Source organism: Melozone crissalis, unplaced genomic scaffold (assembly GCF_028551555.1).
Source record: "Melozone crissalis strain CALT ecotype California unplaced genomic scaffold, PUWL_Pcris_2 ptg000017l_1, whole genome shotgun sequence".
Lineage (NCBI taxonomy): Eukaryota > Metazoa > Chordata > Aves > Passeriformes > Passerellidae > Melozone > Melozone crissalis.
In genome coordinates, this window is record NW_026535795.1 from 11,462,185 (window position 1) to 11,489,932 (window position 27,748).

Sequence of the window (27,748 nt, forward strand, 5' to 3'; positions counted from 1 at the left end):
AATCTCCCAGGACAGAGCAGAATTCCCAATGACACCAGTGACAGTGTACAGGAATTGTGTGGGTTCCACCTGCATGGATCCCCATGTTCCAAACAGAGCAAAGAACCCTGAGAGTGCTCTGGCTTGTGCAACTGCTCTCCTGTATTTTTATCTCCAGCTGATGTGTCAGACATCTTTCATGAAAAATCCTTTCCTTAGGACTTTTCCTCCTGAGAAGCTGAGAAGCCTCAGGAACAAACTATAAACATTGATTATCTGCTGCTGTGGAATGCAACAAGTGCATCTGTGATTGGTCTCATGTGGTTGTTTCTAATTAATCGCTAATCAAAGTGAGCTGGCTCAGACAGCGAGCCCAAGCCACAAACATTTGTTATCATTCTTTCCTATTCTGTTCTTAGCTAGCCTTCTGATGAAATCCTTTTTTCTATTCTTTTAGTATAGTTTAAATGTAATATATATCATAAAATAATAAATCAGCCTTCTGAAACATGGAGTAAGATCCCCATCTCTTCCCTCAACCTGAGACCCCTGTGAACACCGTCACAGTGATGGACTTGTCTCAGGCTTTCATGGACAATGGAGAGCTTCTGTAGGAGTTTTCATATGGAAGAAGGGACAGGAATGGACAACATTTTCATTGTGACAGCCTCCAGACACTCTGGTTCTCCTGGTGTTTCTAGCAGTCAGATGTTCATCATTTTGGAGGTGAGGGGGAGTAGGAAAAGGAGGAAGAGGGAAGAGTTTGAATTCACCTTGACTTCTCTTTGTCTCCAGCTGCCAAATATGCAGAGAGTCATTATCAGAAAAGAGAAATTTGTTTATGCCTCCGCTGAGACTGGAGCAATGCTGTGACTTCAGGGGCAAAGGCACTGTCACGATGCATCACAACCCTGCAGGCATTAAAGTGTCTCAGGCAGCTGCTCTGCCAGAAAAGCTACTCAGATTGCTGAAGTCCTTTCAACAAGCTGAGCCCAAGGCAATATTTTAGTAAGAAACTGCTTCTTTAAAAATTAAAAGGAGTTATTTTTGCATCATTTGCATCATTTGACTTGGGTCATTTAAAATGTGTTCTGTTATAGGTCACCTGTGTTGCCAGAAAAAAATGAGCTTATAACATTCTATTCAGATTAATTCCTTTAAAACACACTCAGGTTTATAGCCTAATTCCTTACACAGACACCCTCAAAGATCATGAAATGATGAGGGCTGGTTCTATTTCAGCACTGACAGATGATTTGCACCCCACAGACATTTCCACAAGTGTCTCAACAGTGACCAACAATGACTCCAGACTTAGTCAAGGATTTCAGCACAGCTGAAATGACACTAAATAACCAAGAAGAAATTCTGTTCATCTGTTTAGTGTTGCTGTGTCAAACTCAGTCTGGCCTTTGTGAGCCAAATGATGACGTAAAAGTGAAGTTACAGGAGAAAGTTCCATCCCTTGCTCATGCTGGAGTGTAAGATCTCACTGATGTTAAGCCTGCTTCATTTTCCTCAAGTGACTGTGACAGAGAGACAGTGCTAGTAAGGACATCTGGGAGTGACATATCACAGGACACCCTGTCCCAGATGAGAGGCTGGATGGGAAGAGGAAAGGGGAAGAACCTCATCAGCAGTGGCAGAGCTGCTTCTTGCACCTGTGGCTTCTCTAAAGTGAGTTTGTACAAAAAGCACAAAAGAGAGAGTGAAATATTGGTTCTTGGCCCTCTGTGTCAGAAAATGCTGCACAAGCTACAGTGAGGGGTTTTATGTCACCATAAAAACAAAATTATTTTTACTTTCTCTAATCTTACAGAGGTAAATACTGAACCCATAAACTGGGCTCAGCCAGTACTAGTGCACCACTTTCTGCTGTTTAATCCAAGTGCCTTCACCTTCTCTTGTAGGATTGTATTTCATTGCACATGATCCCCTGAAGAGTCCCTCCTCTTACATTCCTGTTCCACATATTTGGGTGTACATGACATTATGGAGAGTTTCACCAGGACCACATGGCAGCAGTAACACTTCACAAGAAACACCATCTCTGATAAACTCTATAATCACATTTAATTGTTTATTTCTCATCCAGGATGGTCACTGATCATCCCATAACGCGCTCTGCTTTGTCATCAGATAAATTGTTGGGATGGATAAATATTATCACTGAAACATTCAAAAACAGATGAGAGTTGATGGTTGCATCCTGCTGATATTGCCAGGAAGTGCTGTGACAGGTGGAAGGCAAAGAGGAATCAGTTACAGTGTGTAGGTATAAAACCTAGTAGTGTTTTACCTCAAGGTGAAAAAAACAAAGGAAAGCAAACAGACCTTGGAGCTACTGCAGAAGGAAACAGGGCGCCTGAGACATGGGGAAATGTGTGGCTCTCAATTTGCCACAAACATTGGAAAGATATCTTTCTCTTTTTTGAACTGGGAAACTTTTTCAGTGGTAGCAACAGACTATCTTGAAGATTCTTATCTATTTTAATCAGGCTTCTTTTAGCACCTGCTGAGATCTCTGAGAGCTCAGGATTGGCTTAAACACACATGAAAAAGGCCCTGTGGCACGTATTCCTTGACAACAATCTGTTCTTCTCACCTCATAGAGTGTAATGATGCCATTTGTCTCATTTGGAGGCTTCCACTGAACGTAGATCTTCTCTTCAAAAGGTCCTCCTTGGATAGATTCCAAGGGAACGGGTCCAGGAACTGCAGGGGGAAAAGAACCCAGACAAACTGTGTTAAAAACTCCACCAGCTCCAGCTGCACATACATGAGACACCAAAAGGCCATCAGACAGGAAGCAGAGTCTTAAATAAATAAATAAAAATTAAAAATTAAAATCCCTCAAGGCACTACCATTACCAAGCTACTATCAATGTGAAAGGCTTATTATTCAACTTTTGGTTCAAATAACAATACCCTAATGTAACCACTATGTGACAAATAAAATCAGAATCCATGAAAATATGATGCTAATTTCAGTATGATTTTATTCCAGTACAGCAGAGCAGCAGCAGGGAATTTAATTTGTCCTTCTCTACCCACACAACAGCAGAACTCTCCACCTAAACAGCCAGACTGCACCTTGGCATGGAGATGCTAAGGGGCTGCACACCTTTATCCACAGGAAAGATTGATTCGCTTAGTGAAGTAACAATGCAAGATTTATATTTCATTACAGCTACAAGGCCAGCTCAAAAAAAATCCACCTACTCCAGCAAAATGTTAATGCCATGGGAGATAACCAACTAAATGCACTCCCAAGCCTGTCTGATAAAAACCCTGCTCATTTTTCTGAAATATCTGCCATCCTTTTGTGTCTCCCCATGTGATATATGGAGCTGAAGGAGCCACTTTCAGCTGAGAGAAACTCAGGACAGCACCTTGTACAGCCCAAGCAGAGGAATTTAGTCCTTGGTCTGAAATAGCTCTGGTGGGATAATAACACTTTGAAACTTTCCATCAATTCCTCTAGAAAACTGTTCTTTTATATCCACAACCCTTCTTTTATACCCACAATTAATTTTGCTTCTGAGATCTCTATAAAATGTGATGTCCAGAAGATCACCTTTAAGAAAAGCTATACTCTGGAAAAGAAGGAACTATACATTTTTTGAGATGCCTTATTTTTAGTGAAGGCACAGGAAAAATCAATAAATACCAGGATTGCATTTGTCCATATGACAAAGGAAGCTGCTGGGTGGTTCAGAACACCAAGAGTTAAACGTACAGCTCTTTAACAGCCTCTCAGACTGGTGTCTGTAATGCCCAAGCACTTCAGGGACCTTCACCCTTTCAAGAACACAGCTGTGAAATGGAAATCATTTAAGCCTACAAGTTTTACACACAAAACAGACACACTGTCCAGAGAAGCTGCACCACTCTTGTGGGACAGAAGGTTATGCTGTTATTTACAACTTAAAAATGAGTCTTCCCTCCAAACCCAACCAAACAACCCCACTGTCACAGACATATTTTATGAAAATTCCTTTTGCCAGGATTTTCTCTCCTGAGAAGCTGGGAAGCTTCAGCTTCTCCATGTTTTTCTGCTTTGGAATGTGATTTGGAGAACTGTTTACCCAGCATGTGAAATTGTTTTTACTTGATGACCAATGACAGCCAGCTGTGTCGTGGCTGTGAGCAGCCACAAGATTTTATTATCATTCTTTTCCTTTCCTTGCTAGCCTTCTGATGAAATCCTTGTAATGCTTCTGGCAGGAGGTGGCCTTGTGAGGCTATATGTGTATATTGTAAATGATATAATATAATTTACAATATACATATATATGTATATTGTAAATGATATAAGTCACAATATACATATATATATGTATATTGTAAATGATAGAATTTACAATATATATATATGTATATTGTAAATGATATATCATTTTAATATAATATATATAATAAAATAATAAACCAGCCTACTGAAACATGGAGTCAAGATTCTTATCTCTTCCCTCGTCCTGGGACCCCTGTGAACACCATCACACCTGGTGACCTCAAGTGAGTCACATTGTATGCCCCACCACAACTCACCATCCTCCTCAGTCTGCACCACCAGCTCCTCGCTCTCCATTCTGCCCTCGGGGTTGGAGAGGGCCAACCTCAGCCTGATGGTCATGAAGGGCCGGAGCCCCCGCAGGGTGTAGTGGGAGGAGGTCTGGATGAGCTCCTCTGCCTCGAATTTCTGCTGGTTGAAGACGTACTGGTAGTGCACGGTGAGGTTGTAGCTGTGGCAGCGCGTCACGGCGTAGCCGAAGGGCTCCCACTGCAGCGTCAGCTGCCGCGAGCGGATGTCCACCACCTCCACGTTCTGCGGCCCGTGCACGGGGTCTGGGGAGCAGCAGGGGAAACACAAATGTTAGAAAGAAAAAGCTTGACTAGGCCAATGTTCAAGCAGCAATCAATTTATTAATTGATATGGTAAAGTACGAGCAATACAGCGCTGGGTACAGTGGGAGAAGTTTTCCCTCCAACCGCACACCGATAGTGGATGTTCTGGCAATGAGATCCTGCCACTCCTGAGTATGTTTTCTGAGTCATCTCAAGCTGGTGCCAATAAAACTTAATAAAACTTTAATTTCTGATCATCTCCATGCCTTGGTCCCATCAAAGTTTCTTTGCTCTTTATTATTCTTTCTACAGTATCTGGCTGAGGTAAACTTTGAATATTCATGTGGAAGAATCATTTTCACCTGCTGTTCCTTAATTTATTTTTAACAGCCTAACTCAAATGCTCTGACTAGACTCTGCCCTTTATATAAAATATAAATGCATGTGCCACTAGACATGTAGATATAAAGAATGAAGGATGACTGAGTAAAATCAGTGTTTGAGATAAGTCAGACCATAAAAATTCTACAGATGTCAGGGTTTGTTTATCTGACATTTCTCCAACTTGTATTTGCTCTTTTGCTCAATATATATCTGAACAAGGTAATCAGAAAATATATAATTTCACATAAAGTTTCTTAATTTATAGCACAATTCAGAGTTCTTCCCTCTTCTCCTAGTCTCTCACGACTTCAACCTACAAAAAAAATGTTTTCATGGGAACAAAAATGTTGGAAGGATTCCTGAATACCAGTCACACCTCTTTGAGAGATAATTAAAGTGTAAAAAAACCCTTCTAGTAATTCTTGAAAGTAAAGCATGCACCAGCCACCCTGACTTCAATCTACTCATGCATAAGCAGAAAACACATTTTAACAACCTGCACATTCTGTATTACTGCTAAAAATCCCCTAAGGACTGGCAGTGGGAAAGTATTTGCATCCTTTTATAGATATTCACATGTGCAGACACTTTGGAAATGGGATGGCTATTAAAAGACCAGGGGTCTAAAGCTAGCAAATGTTTTAGATTTTCCTATAAATCATGTCAATCCCTCAGCATCCAGAAAACACCTCTTAAAAGTGAGTCCTTAACTCTGTGTGTCAAGCAAAAAAAAGATTAATTTAGAAATTAGGAAATTTTTATGCATGAACATACACATATATACTTAGCATGAGGTGCTGAACATTCATTTTCTATAAATCCCTGAAATTTATGTTTCTGCAGATGAATTGTACAGATAAATTACATCAACAAAAGAATGGTTCTCTGAAAATTTTCAGCTTCTGAAACAGTAAAGGTAGTCATTCCAAGATGGATCCAAAGGAAAGAAAAGCAAAAGCAAATGCAGATATTTGCCCTCCTGAAGTCTGCATTACACCAAGCACTCAACTGCAGAGCCCAACTCAGAACGTGGCTGAGATGAGGCAAAAACATTTCACAAAAATGCAGTAAGGCAGCTGAAAATGACAATTCAACAGCATGGTGATGTTATACTGACTGTATCTTGTTTTTTTAATTACAAATATTGCCCTTAAATCAGTCATGTTATGGAGTGAATCAGCAATTACAGGGTGTTTGGTTAATGGATGTCAGATGTGCTGACTGTACCTGTGAGTAAGGAACAACCTGATCATCGCCTCACCAAGTCATCTGCCCAAAGCTGGGAAGGGAAGATTTCCTGCTGTTTTTAGCTTCCTTTCTCATCCTGTCCACATTTGCCCTTTCCTTTCCTACCCCAAACCTTGTGTTAGAAGATTCTTGCAACCAGCTTCTAATTCTGCTCAAAACTTTGCTGTAAATGCTGCAAGCTCCATCACACACACAGAGTTTGAAACAGTCTCTGATTGAGTAACCAGCCTGTGAACCACAGATGAGTTTGGTTACAAAGCAAGAAGGCCAAATCCATAGTGCAGACCCCACTGCACCACATTTTTCCTAAGAACCATCTGTTCTCAGGCTGACAGTCCTAAACCAGTCTCAAATACCCAAGCCATGGGGTGTCCCTGCAAGTCTAGAGATACACGTCTGGTGGCTGTCTAGATGTTTAAGTAGAGGGAGAATAAGTAAGTAAAAACTACTTAAATTTTAGTTTCAGAGAGGGACAAACCAAACTGGGATTAAATCAACAAACAGAAGCTGGCCCTGGTAAGCTTTCTATTCTCTCCAGTTTCAATCTCCTTTTTTTCTGAATACTGAGACTATACCATTTTGAAAATGTTTTCCTGTTGCCACACTGATTTCCTCCGCAGCAGAAGCCATTGAAACCTCCTTTTCCAGGATGAGATTTTGTATTGTTGTTTTTAAAGGGCAGTGGTCCTACTGTCCTCTCTGTATAATTCTTTCTGCCTACTAGCTCTGTGAGTATTCAGTCTCAAAAGGTCTGTAGCTATTCCTGGGACCTGCCTAACATCACCTTTTTCATAATGTTTCCTTCCAAAAGATAAGGGAAATTTATAATTCATGTACAATTCTCTGGGAGTGCTGATATATGAAACTGGACAAATGTCTCCATTTCTGTATTCTTGAGATGATAGCTTCCAAATAATGCAAGAAAATATCTGAAAAGTAGTAACTTTGCACTTGGCTAGTGTAATAAAAGCTGCTAATACATATATCAGCTTCAACTATACAAAGATACCTACTAAAGCAAGATAGAAACAGACCAGCAATTTGAATACTTAGGAGATCAGATACTGGTGTAAACTATGTACCCTGAAGTAAAATTTTCTATATGTCCCAAGAGCTTGGGGGAAAAAAAAAAAACATTTTTAAGAAGCTTAAACAATGAAACAGCTGCCACAAATCTGAAACGAGTCTTGAACCTACGCAAGGAAAATTGCAGTCTCTGGGATTTCACTGTGCAAATGCTGTATTTTTATTTCAGCCTGGTTGAACCATTAATTACATTTGCAACGTTCACATCAAAGTCAAGGACTGAACAGGGTTTTTTAATACCTCATCACCCACTGATGCTTTGCTACCTTTCATTACTCTGGTGGGCTGCAGCAAACACTCAGCAGCCAGGAGCCTTTCTGGAATCCTTGGGATGTGCAAGTCTGGAGGGGTCTGGAGCTCAAGTCCTATGAGGAGTCACAGAGAGAGCTGGGAAGGGGCTCAGCCTGGAGAAGAGGAGGGTCAGGGGGGACTTTGTGGCTCTGCACAGCTCCTGACAGGAGGGGACAGCCCCAGCTCAGGCTGTGCTCCAGGGAATGGGACAGGAGCAGAGAGAACGGCCAGGGGATGTTAAGATTGGATATGAAGAAATATTCTTCACAGAAAGGATGGTCAGGTGTTGGAACAGGCTGCCCACGGAGCTTTTAGAGTCACAGCCACTGGAGGGATTTAAAACACATGTAGGTGTAGAGCACTTGGGGACATGGTTTAATAGGGGGCTTGGCAGTGCTGGGCCAACACTTGGACTCGATCTTAAAGGGTTTTCCTGGCACAGACATCTTTCATGAAAAATCCTTTCTTTAGGATTTTTCCTCCTGTGAAGCTGACAGGCCTCAGGAACAAAGTGTAAACAATGGTTATCAGCTGCTGTGAAATGCAGCAGGTGGATCTGTGATTGGTCTCATGTGGTTGTTTCTAATTAATGGCCAATCACTGTCAGCTGGCTCGGACTGTCTGTCCGTGACACAAGCTTTTGTTATCATTCTTTGCTATTCTATTCTTAGCTAGCCCTCTGATGAAATCCTTTCTTCTATTCTTTTAGTATAGTTTTAATATAATATATATCATAAAGTAATAAATCAGCCTTCTGAAACATGGAGTCAGATCTCGTCTCTTCCCTCATCCTCAGAAACCTGTGAACACCGTCACAGGTTTTCCAACCTAAATGATTTGATGATTCTGGTGGCCTGAATGAAACAAACTCTCCAGTGATCCTTCAGTGTGTTCTCAGTCCATTGTTGAGCAAACAATGTCCAGAGACTGCCTTTCCTGCATCAGAATTTCACAGAAAAGCTGACTTTTAAGGCCAGTTTTGCTCATTCCTTATTGAGTGTCACAGAGCTCATTTTGTTCTGAGCCCTCCTCCCTCTCAAGGTGATGCACAGAAGAGAAAAGGGTGCTTTAGATTATCAATAACAATTGCCAGAGCTCTGTAACCCTCCACCAGGGGAAGAACAGAGGAAAGGAAGCCGTGGGGGGATGCTGGGGTTTGAACACTGAGCTCAAATCGAGCAGGGAGGTTAAACACAGACAATCAGCTGCTGCCCCAGGGTTAAGTACCTGCTGCAGGAGCCTAATTGCAAGAAATTGCTGCTGTCAGTAAAGACAGGACAGCGAGTGGAGACGTCCCTCCTCATCTGGGGCCCTGTGCCCGTGTCCCCTGACCCTGTGGAGAGCAGCAGGCAGAGTTTATTAGCAGAGCACTGATTAAATTCTGTTTCCCAGCAGCAGGTTACAGAGACTGAGAATGCACAAAGGGAAGAAAAAGGAATGTGCCATGAGCAGCAGCTTTGTGTGAGTCCTGAACTGATACTTTCAGATACAGAAATGGAGAAAACAGCTGTAACTGTGAATTCTGTCTTCCTCTCATCACCCCAACCAGCACAGGCCATCCAGAATCTGGCACCCCAGTAAAGTCCCCAGCCCATTCTCTAGGCAGACTGGAAGGAGATAAGGAGAAAATTGAGTGCACTGGGAGCTGGTAATGCCACCAAAAGCTGTGTTCTCCCAACTACCAGCACGGTACAGCCTCCCTCTGTAGCCCAGGAAAAATTTAAATTCATTTTTATTTACAAAGTATAAATTTGGCATCATCACAGAGTGAAGTGCACAGAATATTTCACTCCCACAATAAATTGAAAGAGTGGCCATTTTTCAAGCAACAGCAACAAAACTCATAATCACAGAATGTCTAAAAGGCTTGGGACCTTGAGGATAATCTCATTCCAACACCCCTGCCATGAGCAGGGACACTTTCCTCTGGAGCAGAGTGCTGCAAGCCCAACCCAGCCAGGTGTGCAATCAGCAGTCAGAAGGTTTCCTTTGTGTTTTTCAAATACAGCGTTCTTGGTCTATGGATGGAAAACCACACTGAAATGTGTCCAACAATGATTTATTCAGGATGTTAGATAAAAGCTGAAGCCTTCTCTCTCTCCCCTTTATTCCCCATCCCTCATCTTCCTCCCTTAATTTCCACAGGATGAAACAAGTCTAGGGAAACGTGTTTACTATCAAAAAATGCAGCAAAGCAAACAGAGCAAAAATAATCCAGAGGTTTGCCTTAAATGCAAAATTCACAGGTGTGTAGTGGCTCAGGGTAAGCCCAGCCCCTCCACAGTGTGTGCTGCTCATCTCATCAAAGAGATCCTGCCAGAGGAATTGTCCCACAAACACCTTCCCCAGCCTTGTCCCAGCACAGCCATCTCTGAGTGATGGACAGCCCTGTCCATGCCTCGAGTGCAACATGTCCCTCTGTGACAGTTCCTCTGCTGAGCCCTCAGCTGCTGCCCAGCACATTTCAATGCCTCTGAGCCAAAATGTGGGATAAATACCTCTGCAGACATGGCAGATGAAAGCACTGATTAAACAGAGATCACCAGTCTTGCAGTGCTGTGAAAGTGTTTGGCTTTGCCTGTCTCTGAGGAAAGAACATCTCCCTAATATCTGGATCTAAATCTGCTTTCTTTTAAGCCACTTCAGATATCATCACTGGTCCAAAGGCAGTGCAGGCAGAGCTGAAAGTAGGCAATTATACAGAAAGGGGTGTTCTGAAAGACTTGCAACAGAGAAAAGAGAAGAAAGGAGTGAGACTGACACAATAAAATCACCAGAGAACAAACAATCTGTTTGTGAGGCCTTCAATCACTGCAGCCCAAACCATGTACAAAGAAATTGGTGTCATTACAGCTGATAAACTAAACCAGGCTATTTTAGGGCATTCTCTGAGCAATAAAGAAAAAGGAATGCTGCCACACTGTTATAAAAGAAATAGAAAATAAGTTAGATAATGGAGTATGTGGTTAGGCAAGCCAGGGACTGAGCTCTCTCCACAACTAACATTATAATTTTAATTCAGTTAACTGCAAATCCCCTTCATTTTGTTTCAGTTGCAAATTTTAGTTGAAAGACAGTCAAGATTTGAAAATATCTATAAAAAAGGAAAATATTTGATACATTGCAAATCCCAAAAAACATCCTCTAGTCTCAGACTTCCACTTTGCTAAACAGAACCAAACAAAACAAATTTAAAACAACCCCAATGCCCTGAAATAGATCCCAGATCTACCTGGACCCCTCTACTTGTTACAAAATGTGCCTGTCAGACTCTCAGACCAATCCAGGGGCTGGCCTAGGGCACAGGGAAAGCAGAGGCTGTGCAGAGCAGGACCTGAGCTGGCAGCACTGCCTTCGCAGCACTGCTACAGCCAGAGCTGAGCTGCCAAAACTCCACTTGTAAACAACTTCAAGATAATTAAGCACTGCTTTTTAAAAAAAGGTTTATTAGCATCTATTTAAAGGAAATTTTTTTTCATTATATTATGAAATGGCAAAATGAGAGCTTGCTTTCTTTTATACCCCTAAACCTGTTGTGCCCTAACACACTTAAAAAATAACAATTAAAAGAACAATAAAGGGTAATTAATGATTTTATTAAAAATATCTATCATGGATACACATAGCGGTGGCATTCCATGGCTGGGAACAAAATGTACATTACTGAGCATTTTGATGATTAAATACAACAGCTTAATTAAATATGCTAATGAAAGTGAGATTAGAAAGCAGGTAAGCCACTGTTTTTTTGCCAACCAAAAGTAAAAAAGCAGAGTTTACAAATTTATTTCATTATGCATCAATAAAATATTAATTTTAACTGTTTGTTATACTAACACATACATGTATTTATTTTTATTATCTCTTCCTCTGTGTGCTTTGCTGCTATCTTCAAATGGACTAAGTGGAGGAGACTCAGAGTAACACAGAAGCTAGATCCTAACAAAACATAAATTATCTCTATAAAATAAATAAGGTAATCAAAATAGTGAGTAAAAGAGAGGCTTCCTCTACATAGGCTGTTCAATTATTCTGAACAGCAGAAAAAGTAATTCTTTTTTAAGGCATGTTTTCTCTCATTTGTAACTGTGGGTTCTTTTAATGTCTCTGCAACTTGCAAGAGAAGTTCTCAGTATTCCCTCAGAAACATGTTCTTCAACAAAAAATATATAAAAAAATTAAAATATTCCTGGTTCTGCTTGTTGATCTGGCAGAAGGAGCTTTGAAAGTTGATGAAACTGACTTTGAGAGCACTACTGGAACAGCCAAATTGTCCTAAACCTCTTGAGCTCTCGACAGAACATCCAGGGAGGTGATCTAGCCCTAGAGTCACCTCTGGGTGCTGTGCCCAGCTCTGGGGCACCTCTGGGTGCTGTGCCCAGATCTGGGGCACCTCTGGGTGCTGTGCCCAGCTCTGGGGCACCTCTGGGTGCTGTGCCCAGCTCTGGGGGCACCTCTGGGTGCTGTGCCCAGCTCTGGGGGCACCTCTGGGTGCTGTGCCCAGCTCTGGCCCCTCAGCACAGCAGGGCCAGGAGCTCCTGGAGCTGGGGCAGGGCTTGGAGCAGCTCCGTGCCCAGGAATGGCTGAGGGAGCTGGGGCTGCTCAGCTGGAGAGGAGCCCCAGGGAGAGAGAGGGGCCTCAGCCCTGGCTGTCCTGGGTGTCAATGAGTGTCCCTGTCTGTCCCCGTCTGTCCATCCTTGTCTGTGTGCAGAGCTCAGAGCAGGCCCAGCCATGGCCCCAGAGCCACAGGCAGGGCCTGATCCCAGCCCAGTCTGTCCCAGTCTGTCCCTGTCCATCCCCGTGTGCCCCAGGCCCAGCCATGGCCCCAGAGCCCCGGGCAGGGCTGAGCCCAGCCCAGTCTGTCCCAGTCTGTCCCTGTCTGTCTGTCCCTGTCTGTCCCTGTCCATCCCTGTGTGCCCCAGGCCCAGCCATGTCCCCAGAGCCCCGGGCAGGGCTGAGCCCAGCTCAGTCTGTCTCTGTCTGTCTCTGTCTGTCCCTGTCTGCCTGTCCCTGTCTGTCTGTCCATCCCTGTGTGCAGAGGTCAGAGCAGGCCCAGCCATTCCCCTGCCCCGAGGCAGAGCTGCTGCCCTGGGCAGAGCCAGCCCTGAGCAGAGCCCAGAGGGGTTCTGGGGACTCCTCCCTGGGATATTCCAGAGCCACACGGACACTGCTGTGCCCTGGGCTCTGGGATGGCCCTGCCTGAACAGAGAGTGCCACCAGATGAGCCCACCATGGTCCTTTCCAACCTTACCCATCCTGGGATTTATTAAAGAATGCATATAAAAAGTCCAGAAGAATAAATCATAATAGATTTTTAAAAATCCAAAGTTACTGGAAAGCACTGCAGAGTAAAGGAATACAAAGGATGAAAAATTCCTCTGTACATCACAGACAAGGTAGGAAAACACTCTTGCCTAACAGCAGCCTGCATTCTCACTATGTCTAATGGAAGCACTAGCCCTTGGCTTTCATTGCACTTCCCAAAAGAACTCAAAAATAAAAATACAGTGCCAAGCTTTCAACACTCAATTAAGATTTAGGATGTCACTCAAAGGAGGCAAAAAGCTGTTTTTATCTGGTGATATTCAGTGAGTAGATCTGCCTCATTCATTGTTTATGTTCCCAATCAGGGCACACACTATCTGTATTAAAGAGAACAAGGCACTGAATGGAAACCTCACAGCCTGGGGAAGTGTGAGGTACCAGTGTGCTCATCAAAATAAATTCTCCTGTGAGAGCAGTTTATTGATTTGTATATTTGACTCTCTTTGGGATTATTGTTCAATTACTTTTATCCTCTGAGATGAAAGCAGCTGAATGTAACATCAAAAGCAGATAAAAAGTCGCATGTTTCAAATTTTCTTTCAAATCTCCATAACATCCATTACAGATACTATTTTCAAGAGAGTCCTCTGAGAGGGTAACTCCATCAGACATAAAGCTCTCATCTGTATTTCCCCTAATTATTCTGGCTGAAACATATTCCCTGTAAAACACATTATTTATCCTTGAGGAGTGACAGTCTGCAGAAACTGTCTCCTCTTTATCAGGTGAGCTGCTTGCTAATTTTTGATATGATTAGTGATTTATCAGCACTTAAAATTACAAACACACAATTTCCACCTCTAGCCCTGTTGAGGTTAAAACATGATGGTGGTAGAAGTGGTAAAGAGATGGTGAAAGTCTCATTTTGCTGGTTTGCATTCATTCCTCACTACAGGCTTTTCTGTAAATGCTCTGCTTGCAGGAAAAAAACCAAACAAACAAGCAACCAAACACCCTTAAAACACAAACAAAAACCAAGCAACAAAACAAAAACCATAACAAAACAAAGCAAAACAAAACAAAAAAAAAAAAACCAAAAACCAACCAAACAAAAAACCCACAATTATATTTTTCATTGCCAACCCTCTATTTTCACTTTGGGACACGGACTCACATCATTTTAGTTTGCTGCACATCACAAGTAGTGCAGCACCTGGAATGAGGCTCTTTCTCCCCTTTTGAGAGGCAGCTGTAGCCAGCAGTTACCTGGTGCTCTTCTCACTCACAAGGTGAGTTTTGCTATGCAGTCACCAGGCAGAAATGGCCTCAGTTCCTCAAACATGAAAAGGCACACTACTGCAAGCTTAGAATGCCAGCAGGGTAATTTTATAATGTATAAATGACAAAATTTATAAATTATATAAATATATAAATTATAACTGGGATAATGGTGCCTGTGCTGTGTGTGGCAGGGATATTCAGACCACAGTTCATCACAGCCCTCAGTCTAAAAACTTATCAGAGGCGGCATCAACAAGCCCCAGCCCCACTACCAGCATGAACATGAGCTTTGTTGAAGCTCAAAACAAAGTAAAACAATTAATTTAAACACATAATTGCACTCCCAGTTTGCATTTTTGACCAGCTGCTGTTTACTGAGCTCTAAGAGGAACTATCCTGACACAAACAGGTCAGGGGGGCATTCCAGCTGCTCTCTGCACTCTGAGGGCAGCCCTGCACCCTTCCCTGCACAGATGTGAGCAAGGCTGGGCTTTGAACTCCCAGGGACATCAGGGTTAGCCAGAGAGGGGACCAGAAAGCCACTCTGAGGTGGGACCAGAAAGGCATTCTGAGATGGGACCAGAAAGCCACTCTCAGATGGACCAGAAAGCCACCCTGAGATAGGACCAGAAACTCTGAGATGGGACCAGAAAGCCACTCTGAGGTGGGACCAGAAACTCTGAGATGGACCAGAAAGCCACTCTGACGTGGGACCAGAAAGCCACTCTGACATGGGACCAGAAACTCTGAGATGGGACCAGAAAGCCAGATTCATCTGCTCTGGAACTACTTTTGTCTTTTTGTCACAGAGTGTTGTAAAAATCTTTTCCAAACTGTTTCCAACCAGCCTGTAAAGCACATTGGTTTTCTTTCAGTGATGCAATTACAAGGGGAAGGCAGTCATGAATATTAGTGAACTTTGAAATATTGTTCCTAGGGGCAATAGATTTTACCCAAAGGGATATTAGTGCTCCACCTCAACATTACAAAAAATCACTTTAAAACTTACAGCAACACATTTCAAGTCCATTACCATGCGTTTTCAAATGTCAGGCCTTGAATGTGACAGTCAAATTCCTGAATCAATCAGCCAAATGGAATTATTTCACTCAGAAATTATGTGAAGAGAAAGTAGCAAAAAGCAGTAAAAATGTAGAATAACTTTATGCTGTAACTTAAGGAACTGAACAGGATTCTTGATGAAATAAGGAGCAACACACTCTTTGTGTCTGCTTTACAGGATGATGAACTGCAGAACACACTGGAGGTTTTTTTCTGTAGTAGAACAAGGTTTGGGGTTTGAATTTGTGATCTGTCCCACAAGTAGTGCCTGGGAATTTGCAGGGAACAGCAGGTGCCTGCCTCACTAGGTGGGTACCACCACCCACCATGGGCAAATCCAGATGTGCCAGCTGCTGTGTATCTGCAGACTTAGCCTGCATCTCCATTTGTGCTGTCGTGTTCTTCCTCAGCTAAATTTTCCAATTGATGCATGAATCCATATGGAAAATAGGCCAAGCCCTGCTACTCCAGTCAGAAATCCTGCTCTGGAGCATTCTTGTAAGGCAGTTGGAGCATCTTTGTACTCCAGTTGAACTCACATCAATGGCACAGCATATTCTGCCCTCTGCACTGAAGAAAATTAGAGCTTTGGAACCCTTTCTGTCCTGCTGACATCCCATTTACCCAACAAGGCATATTCAACATATTTAACATAGTCACAAGAGTGACTGAATTCTGCAAATCTCACTGCCCTTCATCTCTGCTCAGGTGTTCATGTTCATGCCTTCTGTTTGTTTTACCTCCAGCACTTCCAGAAGACAGGAAAGATTTTTTTCCTGGAGCCACAGAGTAGTGGTGGTACTTTCCATGCGGAAGACAGGCAATAAGATCAATCAAAAATCATAAATTTCATTTCTTCCCCCAATGGTCTCACAATTTCAGCTGGGTGAGAGGTAATTAATCCACATCAGCCAGTGCTGGTGAAGCACCTTGTCCAAAAGCAAACATGATATAATCCAGTGATCAGATCCTGGGGGAAAAGGGCTCATGGATGGAGAAAGAGTTATCTACCTTTATTTTCTTATTTCCATTGAAAAATGAAGGCCAAGTAACATCCAGTAAGGTATAAAAATACACTCTTGTATTTCCAAATGCCTGCAAAAAATAATCTTCTAAGTGTAGCTAAAAAAAAGTCTTTTTAGTTTTCAAAGTCAACCTAAGTAGTTGTATGAAAGGAAGATTTTATGTAACAATGGGTAGCAATATGAGGCAATGAGACTTGATAGTGTCAGAGAGAGTTTCCAATTGCATGAATTGACATGCAAATGTTAACAAAGCCCCTGAGAAAACAGCTTGAAGTAAGTTCCAATTCATAGCAGGTGCATCAGGCACAGCTCAGACATTCTAAGTTCTGATGAACTTTTTTCTGGTTTCTTGTTCCATATTAGAACCCTCCATTTTTCCTGTTTGCAGTGATTTGTGATGCTGCAGGAGCAAAGCCAGAGGCTCTCATCCCCAAATATACCAGACAGGAAACCATGAGGACCAAGACACTCTTTTTAAATAAGAACTAAAATTTATATATTTGGCTCAAAATATGACCTTTGCCATTTCACTGACACAGAGGAGACTCATGTTAAATACCCATGCTGAGCATCAACTATTTGGAAATTAAAACAAAACAGAGTGGTTCTTTCCCACACTGGGACTATGATGGGATGTCACAGTTTGATTTTCACACTTTGTACTCATGACTGTGCTGCCTGAGCATGATAAAGTTGATCCCAGGAATGTGTATTTAATAGGAAGCCAACTGGACACATTAATTAAGGAGTTAAAAATCCTGAGAACAGTTCTAAATTATAGATTACCCACAGAGCACAAATCTCTTTATACACTCCCATAGCAACTCCTGCCCAAGTTAATGTTATTATACAGGGAGCAGCATAAGGAGATTTCTGTACCAACTCAGAGCACTTTAACTTCAATTTTTCTCAAAGGTATTACTGCAACAAGACTTGCAGTTGGCTGGGATAAATTCATCAGAGTCAGTTTGAATAAGCCATGCCCTCACAGGCTGCCTCATCAGAGGAATGTGACCAAGCTCCAGAGAGCAAAGCAACAACCCTGGCAACATGCAGGGTCTCCCATCTGACTGAATTCCTTCAAACCATCGATGTTAGAGGCTACAGATCAATAAATAACTCAGTAATACTGGAGCACCCTAGTGCTGACCTCACAAACAAAGGGGACCCTGTGTCAGATGTGGTGCACGAAATGTTGTTGTAGAATCTTAGAATCACAGAATCAATAAGGTTGGAAAAGCCCTCTAAGATCATTGAGCCCAAGTGTTGACCCAGCACAGCCAAGCCCACCACTAAAAGTGCCACATCTAAGCTCAGGTTTATGCAGAATTCCAAGCTTTACATGGCCTGACATTCCAGCAGTTTAGTCTCAGAATGGGTGAAATCCTATTTTACAAGCCCATGCATAAATATATCAATTAACATTACTGTTTAATCCATTTATATCTTAAGAAAAGTGGCATGAAAATGTAGCACTGGAACCACAACAGACTTTGGGGCTAATTTGGTGAAACTACAAAGCCATGAAGGGTTTCCCCACTGTCAAAGCAAACACACACCTGATCACTTACTAAAAGGGGTTCCTTCCTTTTTGTTCCTTCCTAAAGGAAGATTTTAATCTCCAGGAATGAGGGTGCAAAGCAACATGCTTGTCATCTCTCCAGTCTGCTTTATTCCTATACCAGCCTAGCTCTAAAATGCAGGGACTGTTCATCCTTAGCAGTGCAGCCACTGAAACTCCATAAATGCTGCAAATGGCACTGAATAAATTCATTAAATACAGGGAGGTTTTTCTTCCTGTTGGATCCAATTCTCCTCTGGGATATGCTTCCAACAGGCAGTTTAAAGCTAGCTTAAGCATGTCTTCACAAACAGGAGGGAAAAACATCAAACATCTAAAACCCAGAGTGTACTCTGCGTGTGCAGCCCATCAGCCAGAAATAAGGAAGGTAAGAAGAAAGAAGAAACAGAAATTAAGAACTAGAAATTTTCAGCTACAGGGGTAATACTCTTGTGAGGATAATCCTCCTGTCCAGGATGTGACAAATCCAACTTGCTAGGAGATGGCTTTGAGACATAAAATAAAGCTGCATTCAGCTGCACTGGACAGCACATGTCTGGTGCTTCTATTATAAGCACAAATTAATACCCAGGTAGAAATAACCCTAAATCAGACTTATTTAGTTCATCAGCTGAAATGCCAGCCTTCACATAAGAACGCATTTTTGGCATTTCCAGTCTTACACTTCTTTGTGATAAAAAGCCAGACTTGTCACTAATCCTGGAATGCTGATGGGGCAGGGAGGGAAGCTGAGAATGGAGCTTGCATCCAACTGCTCAGTGTCTCCTCTGCCAGCACAAGGAGGGATGTTCTGCCCAGCACAGGGACATTCCTGGCCAGCTCAGGTGCTGGGAAGGAGCAGGAGCACCCTGTGAGCACTGCATCCAGCTCAGAGGCTCCCAGCACAAGGAAGACTTGGGCCTCTCATAACAAGTCCAGAGGAGGCCACAGAGGTGCCCCAGGGACTGGAGCCAGGCTGGGAGACCTGGAAGTGTTCACGTGGAAAAGAGAAGGCTCCAGGGACCTCAGGGCCCCTGCCAGTGCCTAAAGAAAGGAGGATGAGGGTGCTCAGGCCCTGGCACAGGATGCCCAGAGAGGTTGGGGCTGCCCCTGGATCCCTGAAAGTGTCGAAGGCCAGGCTGGATGGGGCTTGGAGCACCCTGGGATAGTGAAACGTGACCTTGCCCATGGCACTGGATGAGTTTGAAGGTCCCTTCCAACCCAAACCATTCCATGAGTCTATGTCTGATGATAGAAACCTGTGGATGTGCAGTGAGATCCAGCAGGGCGATTATTATTAAAAACAATTTAGTATTAAGAACAATTTTGTCGTAGGCATCTTTTTGTGGAAATCCTTTCTTAGGATTTTTTCTCTTCTGAGAAGCTAAGAGGCCTCAGGAACAAAATGTAAACAATGGTATCTGCTGCTGTGGAATGCAACAGGTGGATTTTTGATTGGTCTCATGTGGATGTTTAGAATTAGTGACCCCTCACAGCAGAGCTGGCTTTCTCTCTCTGTCCGAGCCACAAACCTTTGTTTTCATTCCTTCCTTTCTATTCTTAGCTTAGCTAGCCTTCTGAGATGAAACTTTTCCTTCTATTCTTTTTAGTATAGTTATAATGTAATATATATAATGAAATAATAAATCAAGCCTTCTGAACATGGAGTCAACATTTTCGTCTCTTCCCTCACCTGAAAACCCCTGTGAACACCACCACACAATTTGGTACTGGTTTGTATCGAGTCACTTTCTGAGCAGACAATTAATTCATCTACATTTAAAAAATAATAATTAAAAAAAAAAGACTGCTGCATTTAAAGATTTATTCATGGGCTGAGAAAACAGCTTGGATTTCAGTAAGACTTTAAAAAATGTCTGCTGAGGGGTATTAACCAGACTGCTGTAATCCTGACACTGCTGTATGTTCAGATTACACTGAGAGCCCTGGCTGGGTTAGCAGCTACACTTTTTATAGGCTTGACAATGTGTCTGAAGAGCTGTTTTATTTGTATTTTCTCCCACATAATGCCTCTATTAAAATCCTTTAAGGGTCTTTTCTTAGTGTCAGGCTGATCAGATAAAAATGATCTTAAAGAAGTACTGACCCTGCCCCTCCCACTGTGCTCTGCTGGTACTTCCCTCAGGCATAAAATTGTTTTGCTTTATTTAGTTTGAGCTAAAATGCAAGCACATCCTGGAAAAGGGCAATTACTGGGCTAAATGCAAGGCATTGATTTTGTTCAGAGCAAACTCTTATCTGTCCTCCACTACCCCAACAAGTGTCTCTAGCATTTGGAAATGCACATTTGTTCAAATATGTACATTCCCATAAGAGCTAACCATCCATGACCTTAATGGCACTGCACTGCTGACTTCAACACCCTGGTGGAGGGAGGACATGAGCATGAAATTAGAATTAAACAGCTGGTCATAAATTCTATCCAGACCCTTCATAAACACGTGTTGCTGGAGTGCATTGCAGCCATAGTTCAGCTGCAGGAATTTCAATATCTCTTCATCTGGTTAAGGGAATAATTGGGGAAAGGAACCAGTTGGCATCTCAGTCCTCTTTTCCCCCAGCTCAATTTCCAACCACATTCCTGAGGACTCCCCATTTACTTATCCTTATCATTATTATGGTGGCATATTGTGGCATATTCTACATTGCTCTAAGTAATTTTCCAGCCTTAGAAATCAAAGATTTTGGGATTGTTGTTACTGGGTTTTCATTATTATTGTTGTTTTTCCTGTGATTATTGTTGTTGTTTTCTGCCACTTTGAAATGGTGCAGAGAGCAAATCCCTCCAGATGGCCAGGGAATCAGATCATCCCCATCATACTGAGATTCCTTGTGAGCATCCACAGCTGGTGACAAGAGGAGTGGCTGTTACTCCTGAATCCTGAGGAAAATGGACAATCCTCACAGAATGGTTCTGAAGAAATTCACTCTAACCAGACCCATTGCACTTTGCAGCTGTGATGCCCTTGAGTTTTAAATTTCACAGGAGATTTTCTGAAGATGAGGAGGGAAGAGAAAGTGCTTATATCTGTAAATCTTGAGTGGAACTGAATGGATACCGCTTGGAGATCCAGGATATTTCTAATCTTCTCCTCAGGATAAGTTATAACCACCTGGAGAGCAAATGCTAACACATCTCCGGTAGGAATATTGTTATTTTCATAGCCAAGCAGTAATTATTTTTTCTCTGCCCTTCTTTCTTGCCCTTTACTCTGAACAGGAGGAAATCATTAACAGCTGGAAAACAACCAACCATCCAACTGATTTTTTCAGCAGTTGTCGTAGGTAGGAATATTAGAGGAAAATGAGGTTAGGAATAAGGTATGCTCTTTATATAAATTCAGTAGCATAGTAAATGAAAAAAAAAAAAAAGTGTCTCACCACAAATGCTGTTACAACTTGCAGACCTGTGGTGCCAAGCTGTGGCAGTAGATATTGGAATGTTTCAGCTACCTATTAACAGACCTTTCCTTAAAACCCTTAGCTTTCTTTAACACACTTCCAGCAAATGGATTTCCAATAAGCATCTAGTTCCTTTCTCTTCTTTCCATTTCCAAATAAACTCTTTCAGGGCACAGTGTTGTGTTTGTGTGGAAACGGCTTTGCTGAGAAATTGAAAGGTAGGATCTGGATCAGTTCCCTGCATGAGCTTTGCAATATCCCTGAAAAGTGTCATGATCTGTATTTGGTGCCCAGAGCATTGCTTAAGCTACTGAGGAGAAAACTAATCTCTTGCACTTTCATTGGCAGCACTGTCTCATAGAGTGATCCTAATGGGGTGGAAATGAGCTCAGCTGCCTAATTCTGTTAAAAACATAGGCTTTTTCTCACACATGAATGCCCATCTACTTCCTTCTAGCCTTGCTGAAGCCATGGCAGCAAAGAATCAAGTCGTAGCTGCCGAAACCAGAACACGCTGCTTTTCTTTCCACTTCAGCTCTTTTCAGTTATTTATTTATTTATACACAGTAAGAAACAGCCAGTGGAAGAAACTCTATTCATGCAGAAAAAAATCCCCATTCTAAAGTAAAGAAGATCTTGATGTGGACAAATGAGCTTTTCCCTAACTTTTAGGGCATGACTAACTTCCTCATTAGCAGTGTAATTTTAAGTAGTGCTGTAAACCTTGTGTTTATCATCTCTGTTTCACGAGCCACAGGTGAGGGCAGTGCAGAGGTGCCTCCTGTCAATCCAACTTCATCCAGCTGTGATCCATGTGCATGCAGATAATCCAAGCCCTTCCATGGGCTACTGTGGTCGTGTGTTGGAGTTGGCTGCAGTAACACAGAGCTCTTTGCCTGTGGTGACCCAAATTTCCAGATCCAAATCCAAATTTCCAGATTGCAGATTCAAATTTCCCAGCTGGTGGACAACCACTTCCCTGCTCTTGCCTACGGGATATGATGGAAGCAGGCAGGGCTGTAAATAAAACTCAGCATTCCTGTAAATGAGGACATCAGCAGTCACGGGGCTCCCTGATGGGATTTAGTGGACATGGTGGCGTTCAATCAAAGTTTGGACTTCAGGATCTTAGAGGGCTTTTCTAACCACAAAGATTTGATGACTGTTTTCTGCTATATAAACAATCCTCCGGGTGTACTTTTAGGTCCATTAGGGTTGATCTTCCTGTCTGTGCTCATTAAAACCAAGACCCAATTTGTTAAGGGCTCTGGAGAAGAGGAGACTGAGGTCAGACCTCACTGCAGCTCTTCTGAGGGGCAGGTTGGAACCCAGAAGTTTCTCAAAGTTTAAGAAGCAAGTGGTTTCAAGTTGTCCTGGAGAATTTTTGTAGATAAAATCCATTCTGCTCTCTGCACTGGGAATGTTCAGCAGCTCCTCAGCCTTCCTGGTGGAGCAGTGTCTTGACCTTTGCAGAGTCTTTCCTTCCCCAGTGTGGGGCATGAACCAACAAACAAACCCCATCTTTGAAACGAAAAGATCAGGGATTTAAGTTGGATATTGGGAAGAAATCCTTCCTTGTGAGGGTGGGCAGGCCCTGGCACAGGTGCCCAGAGCAGCTGTGGCTGCCCCTGGATCCCTGGCAGTGCCCAAGGCCAGGCTGGACAGGGCTGGGAGCAGCCTGGGATGGTGGAAGGTGTCCCTGCCCATGGCAGAAGGTGGGATGGGATGAGCTTTAGGGTTTCTTCCAACCCAAAACATTCTGTTATTCCATATCCTGAATTAAACTGCAAAGTGCCCGGCTCCTGAGATGCCAGATCCAAAATCAAACACATCAACAGTGAGGAACCTGATGGTGAAGCAGATCAAATGCAGCACTCAGCAGCTGAAGCCTGATTCAGGAATGCTATGGATTTTCTTATGCAAGTAATCATTACATGTGCATAAAGATCCACAGGATTCAGATAGAAAACAGATCAGAACTACCTCAATAGGTTAATCTGATAAGAGCCTCCCATGGAAGATAACTGCTGCAATTAAAACTGTACTTTTCCTATAAAACACTGTTAAAAAAGGAACTAAGAAAATTGAAGTCAGTGCTTTGAATAGAGGCACAAATCTAAACATATTAGATAAAATGTCTGTAACTGTAACTGAAAGTCTTTCTTCCACATTTTGTGTCTAATGCTTCAAAAGAATAAAAAAACACACCAAATAAGTTTTACAGAGTAAAGAGACAGAGATGAAGGCTGCACACTCAGAAGTTGATGCTCTGGAGAACAAATTTTTTTCCTCAGAACAGACAGCAAAGTAAAAATCCTCATCCTGTTGGTTTTTTTGTTTTGTTTGGGTTTTGATTGTTTTGTGGGGGTTTTGTTTGTTTTTGTTTGTTTGTATGGTTTTGCTTTTTTTGGGGGGGGAGGGGAGTGTTCTGATTTTTCTCCTAGAACTTTAAAACAGAGTGCTGTTAAATACTAAAATCTTACATCTGCTGTCCATCAATAGCACCAAATAAATAAGTTTGACATGTGAAATGGGAACACCTAAATGGCCTCAGATTTCAATTCCTACCTGTATACAGTAGGAAAAATGCTCCTCAGGTTGAACAGGGCAAAAGGGTTGCCTTTGATACAATAAATATTGTAATCATTGAGAGACAGCCACCCTGCTTCATGCTTGGAAGCTTCCAACTTATACCACAAGTGCTGTAACTTCATGTATTTCATCTACAATTATGTAAACTTCATGTATTTCATCTAACACCACAAGAGCTGTAACTTTCCTCTACAATTCCTGTGAAAGGTCAGGGAATTGGCAAATTCCTGCTGCTGTGTAAGAAGCAGTAGGAGCACACACTGGTTTTCTGGGGGATCTGCTCCCCTTCCAGGCCCTGAACAAAGCCAGAGCTGACTCAGGGACTGGAATTACTCCAATTTTACCAAAAGCTCTGGGATCAGCTCATGGATGTTACTACAATTGTTACACAGCAACAGCAGGAATGAAGTGGTCCCCAAGAACTCATGCCTCAAAAAGCTGCATTAGGAGCATGAAGTGACACGACAAGTCTGGCCCAAGGATTGAATTTATCATCAGTGCTCACAGACATCTGTCTCCAGCTAGCCAGAAATAGAGGGAAACAACTCTCAGTCACTGCTGACAGTCTGCTTTTATCTCTGTACTTGCTTTTCCTAGTCCAAAACTGTAACAGTAATCAAATGGGAATAAAAGAAGTTGTCTTTGATGAGCATGTCATGCTGATGAAAGGCAGCAGAAGTTCTCTGTGTAGACAAGAGCCACAAACATTAACAGACACTGGCATTTGGAGCTTTTCTCTCTGTCAGTCCTCAAAGGGGTGTTCTTATGAATGGAATCCTGCACAGGAAGGGAAGTTGCTGCTTAATTTCTGCCAGAGCTCCCAGCTCATCCACCCTCATGGAGCAGCGCCCCGTTGCAAATCCCTGAATATTTCTGTATTTGCCATTGAATTCTGAGATTAAGGGAAGCCTTTATATTAATAAAACAGTAGTCTTATCATTCAGCACTTCCATATTGCTTTTTGTTGCCTTTGAATTTTCAGCAAATGTTTGTTTAGTTTGCTCCTTTAATAGGAAGGTCTGAACTTCAGATGTTATTTTGTCCAGAGCAGGCAAAGCTTTTGTCAGCTGATAATCACAGATGTTGATGTATTTATATTGACCTATTTAAAATCTCAAATGGTTTTTAATAGGATAGGAGGATGTTTAAAAGGCTGTTTTCAGAAGCCTTATTCAAAAAGCATAATGGTCCCATTTGTCAAACACGAAAGTGTGCCCTTTAGCAGAGACCTAGGCAGATAAACTCTTTCTAAAATAGCTGCTCTCCAATTTTTCAATAGCTGACTGTGAAAACACATTTTACCCCCAGCTCAGAGGACAACCATTCTGTTCCAGCCTGCTCAAGAAGAAATTTAAATTTGAGTATCTCCCGCTCTTCAGATTTGAATGTGCACATTGTAAGATGTCTTCAATCTTTATGGATTTTCATATGGTTTTGATCTTGTGCTCCACTCTGTGTTCCAAAGGGAAAGCCACTGTCAGCTTTCTGAGGTTTTCACACCATTTACAAAATATTTCAACCTTTAGTGTTTGATTCCACCTGTGGCACAGGGTGGGTAACCTTGGAGATAAATTCTTCATCAGTCAGGAAATACCTGCACGTGTTGTTAAGATTTTCTGAAGTGTGATATTTACATCCTTCTACAATCCTGAGAGGAAACAGGTGGCAGTTCAGTGTATCTGTGGCTGCTCAATTACATGCTCAGGCTCCTGGCACAGGGCTCAGGGCTGGGTGGCTGCTGTGCAGTTGTCCTGCTGCAAAAGCACTGGAATCTCCCTTTCCAACTGGATTGCTTGTGTGCAATCTGCAGCATGGAATTTGTCTTGAATGCTTTCCCCTCTGCATTGAATGCAAACTGAAGACATTTTTTCTCTCTACTTTCACAGGTTGCTTTACATTCAAGTTATAGGAACTTGTAGGTGCATTATTCTACAGACTGAACAATATAAACAGGTGCATTTTGGAATACACAGAGCAAACTAAAGCAAGGATTGCATCTAAGGTCTCACTTTTCTCCCAAGGTAGCAGAAAACTCTGTAGCCCAGATGTGCACTCTGAGGAGAGTACCAGCAGAAACACAGTGAAGAACAAAAAAACTTCAGAGAGAGGAAGCAACACATTCAAAATTGCTTTTTTAAAGGGCCCTGCAGAGTCCATGCAAGGAATTACACACTGAAGTTTGCTGGCACTGATGTGGTTGTTTTCCAGTGGTCCCAGGACAATGCCTTGGATATTTGTCACTGCAGTCACTAATGACACTGGGATTTCTCATTAGTGTGGCAGTAGTTCTGGAGGCTGAAAGCACATCTGTAAATTAGCAGCTACTGATCTGGGATCGACCTGTACTGTGTGATCAATAGCACAGATAGCACCACAAAAGATAAGACTAAAGATGGAAATTCCTGGAAAAGGTACCAGTGGGATCAACCACATCAAGCTCTGAAGTCCTCAAACCACAGGTTACAACACATCTACCTTTAAATACAGCTTTTCCTGAGATGTTTTGTTGGCCACCTGTTAACCAAAGACTTTTAACTCAAAAATTGCTCTGACCTAAAGCAGCTCAAGTGGACGATGCAGCTACTCAATGAACAAAGGCAGGTGTCACCACACACAGCTCAAATTATGTGTCCCATCCATTACCCCTCCATGCAAGAGGTTCAGAAGCACAATTCCTAAAGGAACACCTTTGGTGTCACAATCTTATGGGATCCTGTGCAACACAGATACTCATATTGGTATGGGGCCTTGAACAGCAACAAACAGCAGCAAAGGAGATGGAAAAATGCTATCATTCAACTTCTCCCAAGCATTATACTTACGTGAACCAAGAAGCTGAGCTCAGAAATGCCTCAGGCCCACAGATCATTAGGATAATCCTGCAGGAAATGATCTGGCACTGCAATTTCCATACTAGGCTAGAACGCCCCGGGCAAAGAGGAGACTCATTCTAATACATTGCCCAGGACTGAGCTTTAATAGAATTAGTTCACTTTTTTCCTTTTATAATTCCCATTCAGCTATTCATAGTTATATTTGCTATATCAGCCTGCATTCTTCCCCCTAAATGTTTACAAGTGCCTGTATTACAATCCTTATTTTGTGCTCTCTGCCCAGATGCTGCCCAGTAGAGGCACAATATGTATGTCTCATTATCTCTTTATGCCCACAACATCTCCTTTTATTTCCCTGAGCATTTTGAGTGCTATTATTTCAAAGTCTTCCAGTTTTTCACCATCTCAAAGATAATTACTGATGATGATGATGATTATCATTATATGCTCAGGAGCGTTTCTCCTTCTCCCCTTCTCCATGCTTTGAACCAGACCATTAAATAATCCTCCTAACTTATAAGATGGGTAGGTCCTGAAGTTGTATTTGTAATATTATGTAAGTAAATATGAAAAAAAATTCTAAAAGTAGCACAAGAAAAATATCATCTGGCAAAAAATGCATTGTTCCTGATTACCAGCATTGTATTTAGATCTGCAGCATTCCCTAAATCCTACAGTACAACAATCCTACATAAAATCATCTTACTAAGTTATAAAACAACTTAAGTCAGATTATGTAAATTATAGAAAAAACTCAATTCCTATCAAGCAGAGTTTTTGCCGTCTTTTGGGAAATTCTTACACATAGGAGATGAGTGTGTGAGAAATATTGTGGATATTCCAAAGGAAGGTAGCAGGTACTCCATTAT

At 42.2% G+C, this 27,748-nt stretch overlaps 1 protein-coding gene across 6 annotated transcripts in view; it reads right to left on the minus strand.

Moving 5' to 3' along the window:
• Positions 1-27,748, minus strand: part of PTPRT (protein tyrosine phosphatase receptor type T) — a 477,440-nt gene that overhangs the window by 162,429 nt on the left and 287,263 nt on the right. For all 6 annotated transcript variants that reach the window (XM_054274915.1, XM_054274912.1, XM_054274914.1 and 3 more), the window contains exons 8-9: positions 4,531-4,827; positions 2,585-2,694 (exon numbers count right to left, since the gene is read on the minus strand). In XM_054274915.1, coding sequence (XP_054130890.1) covers positions 2,585-2,694; positions 4,531-4,827 — 407 coding nt within the window. The remainder of the gene's footprint in view (positions 1-2,584; positions 2,695-4,530; positions 4,828-27,748) is intronic.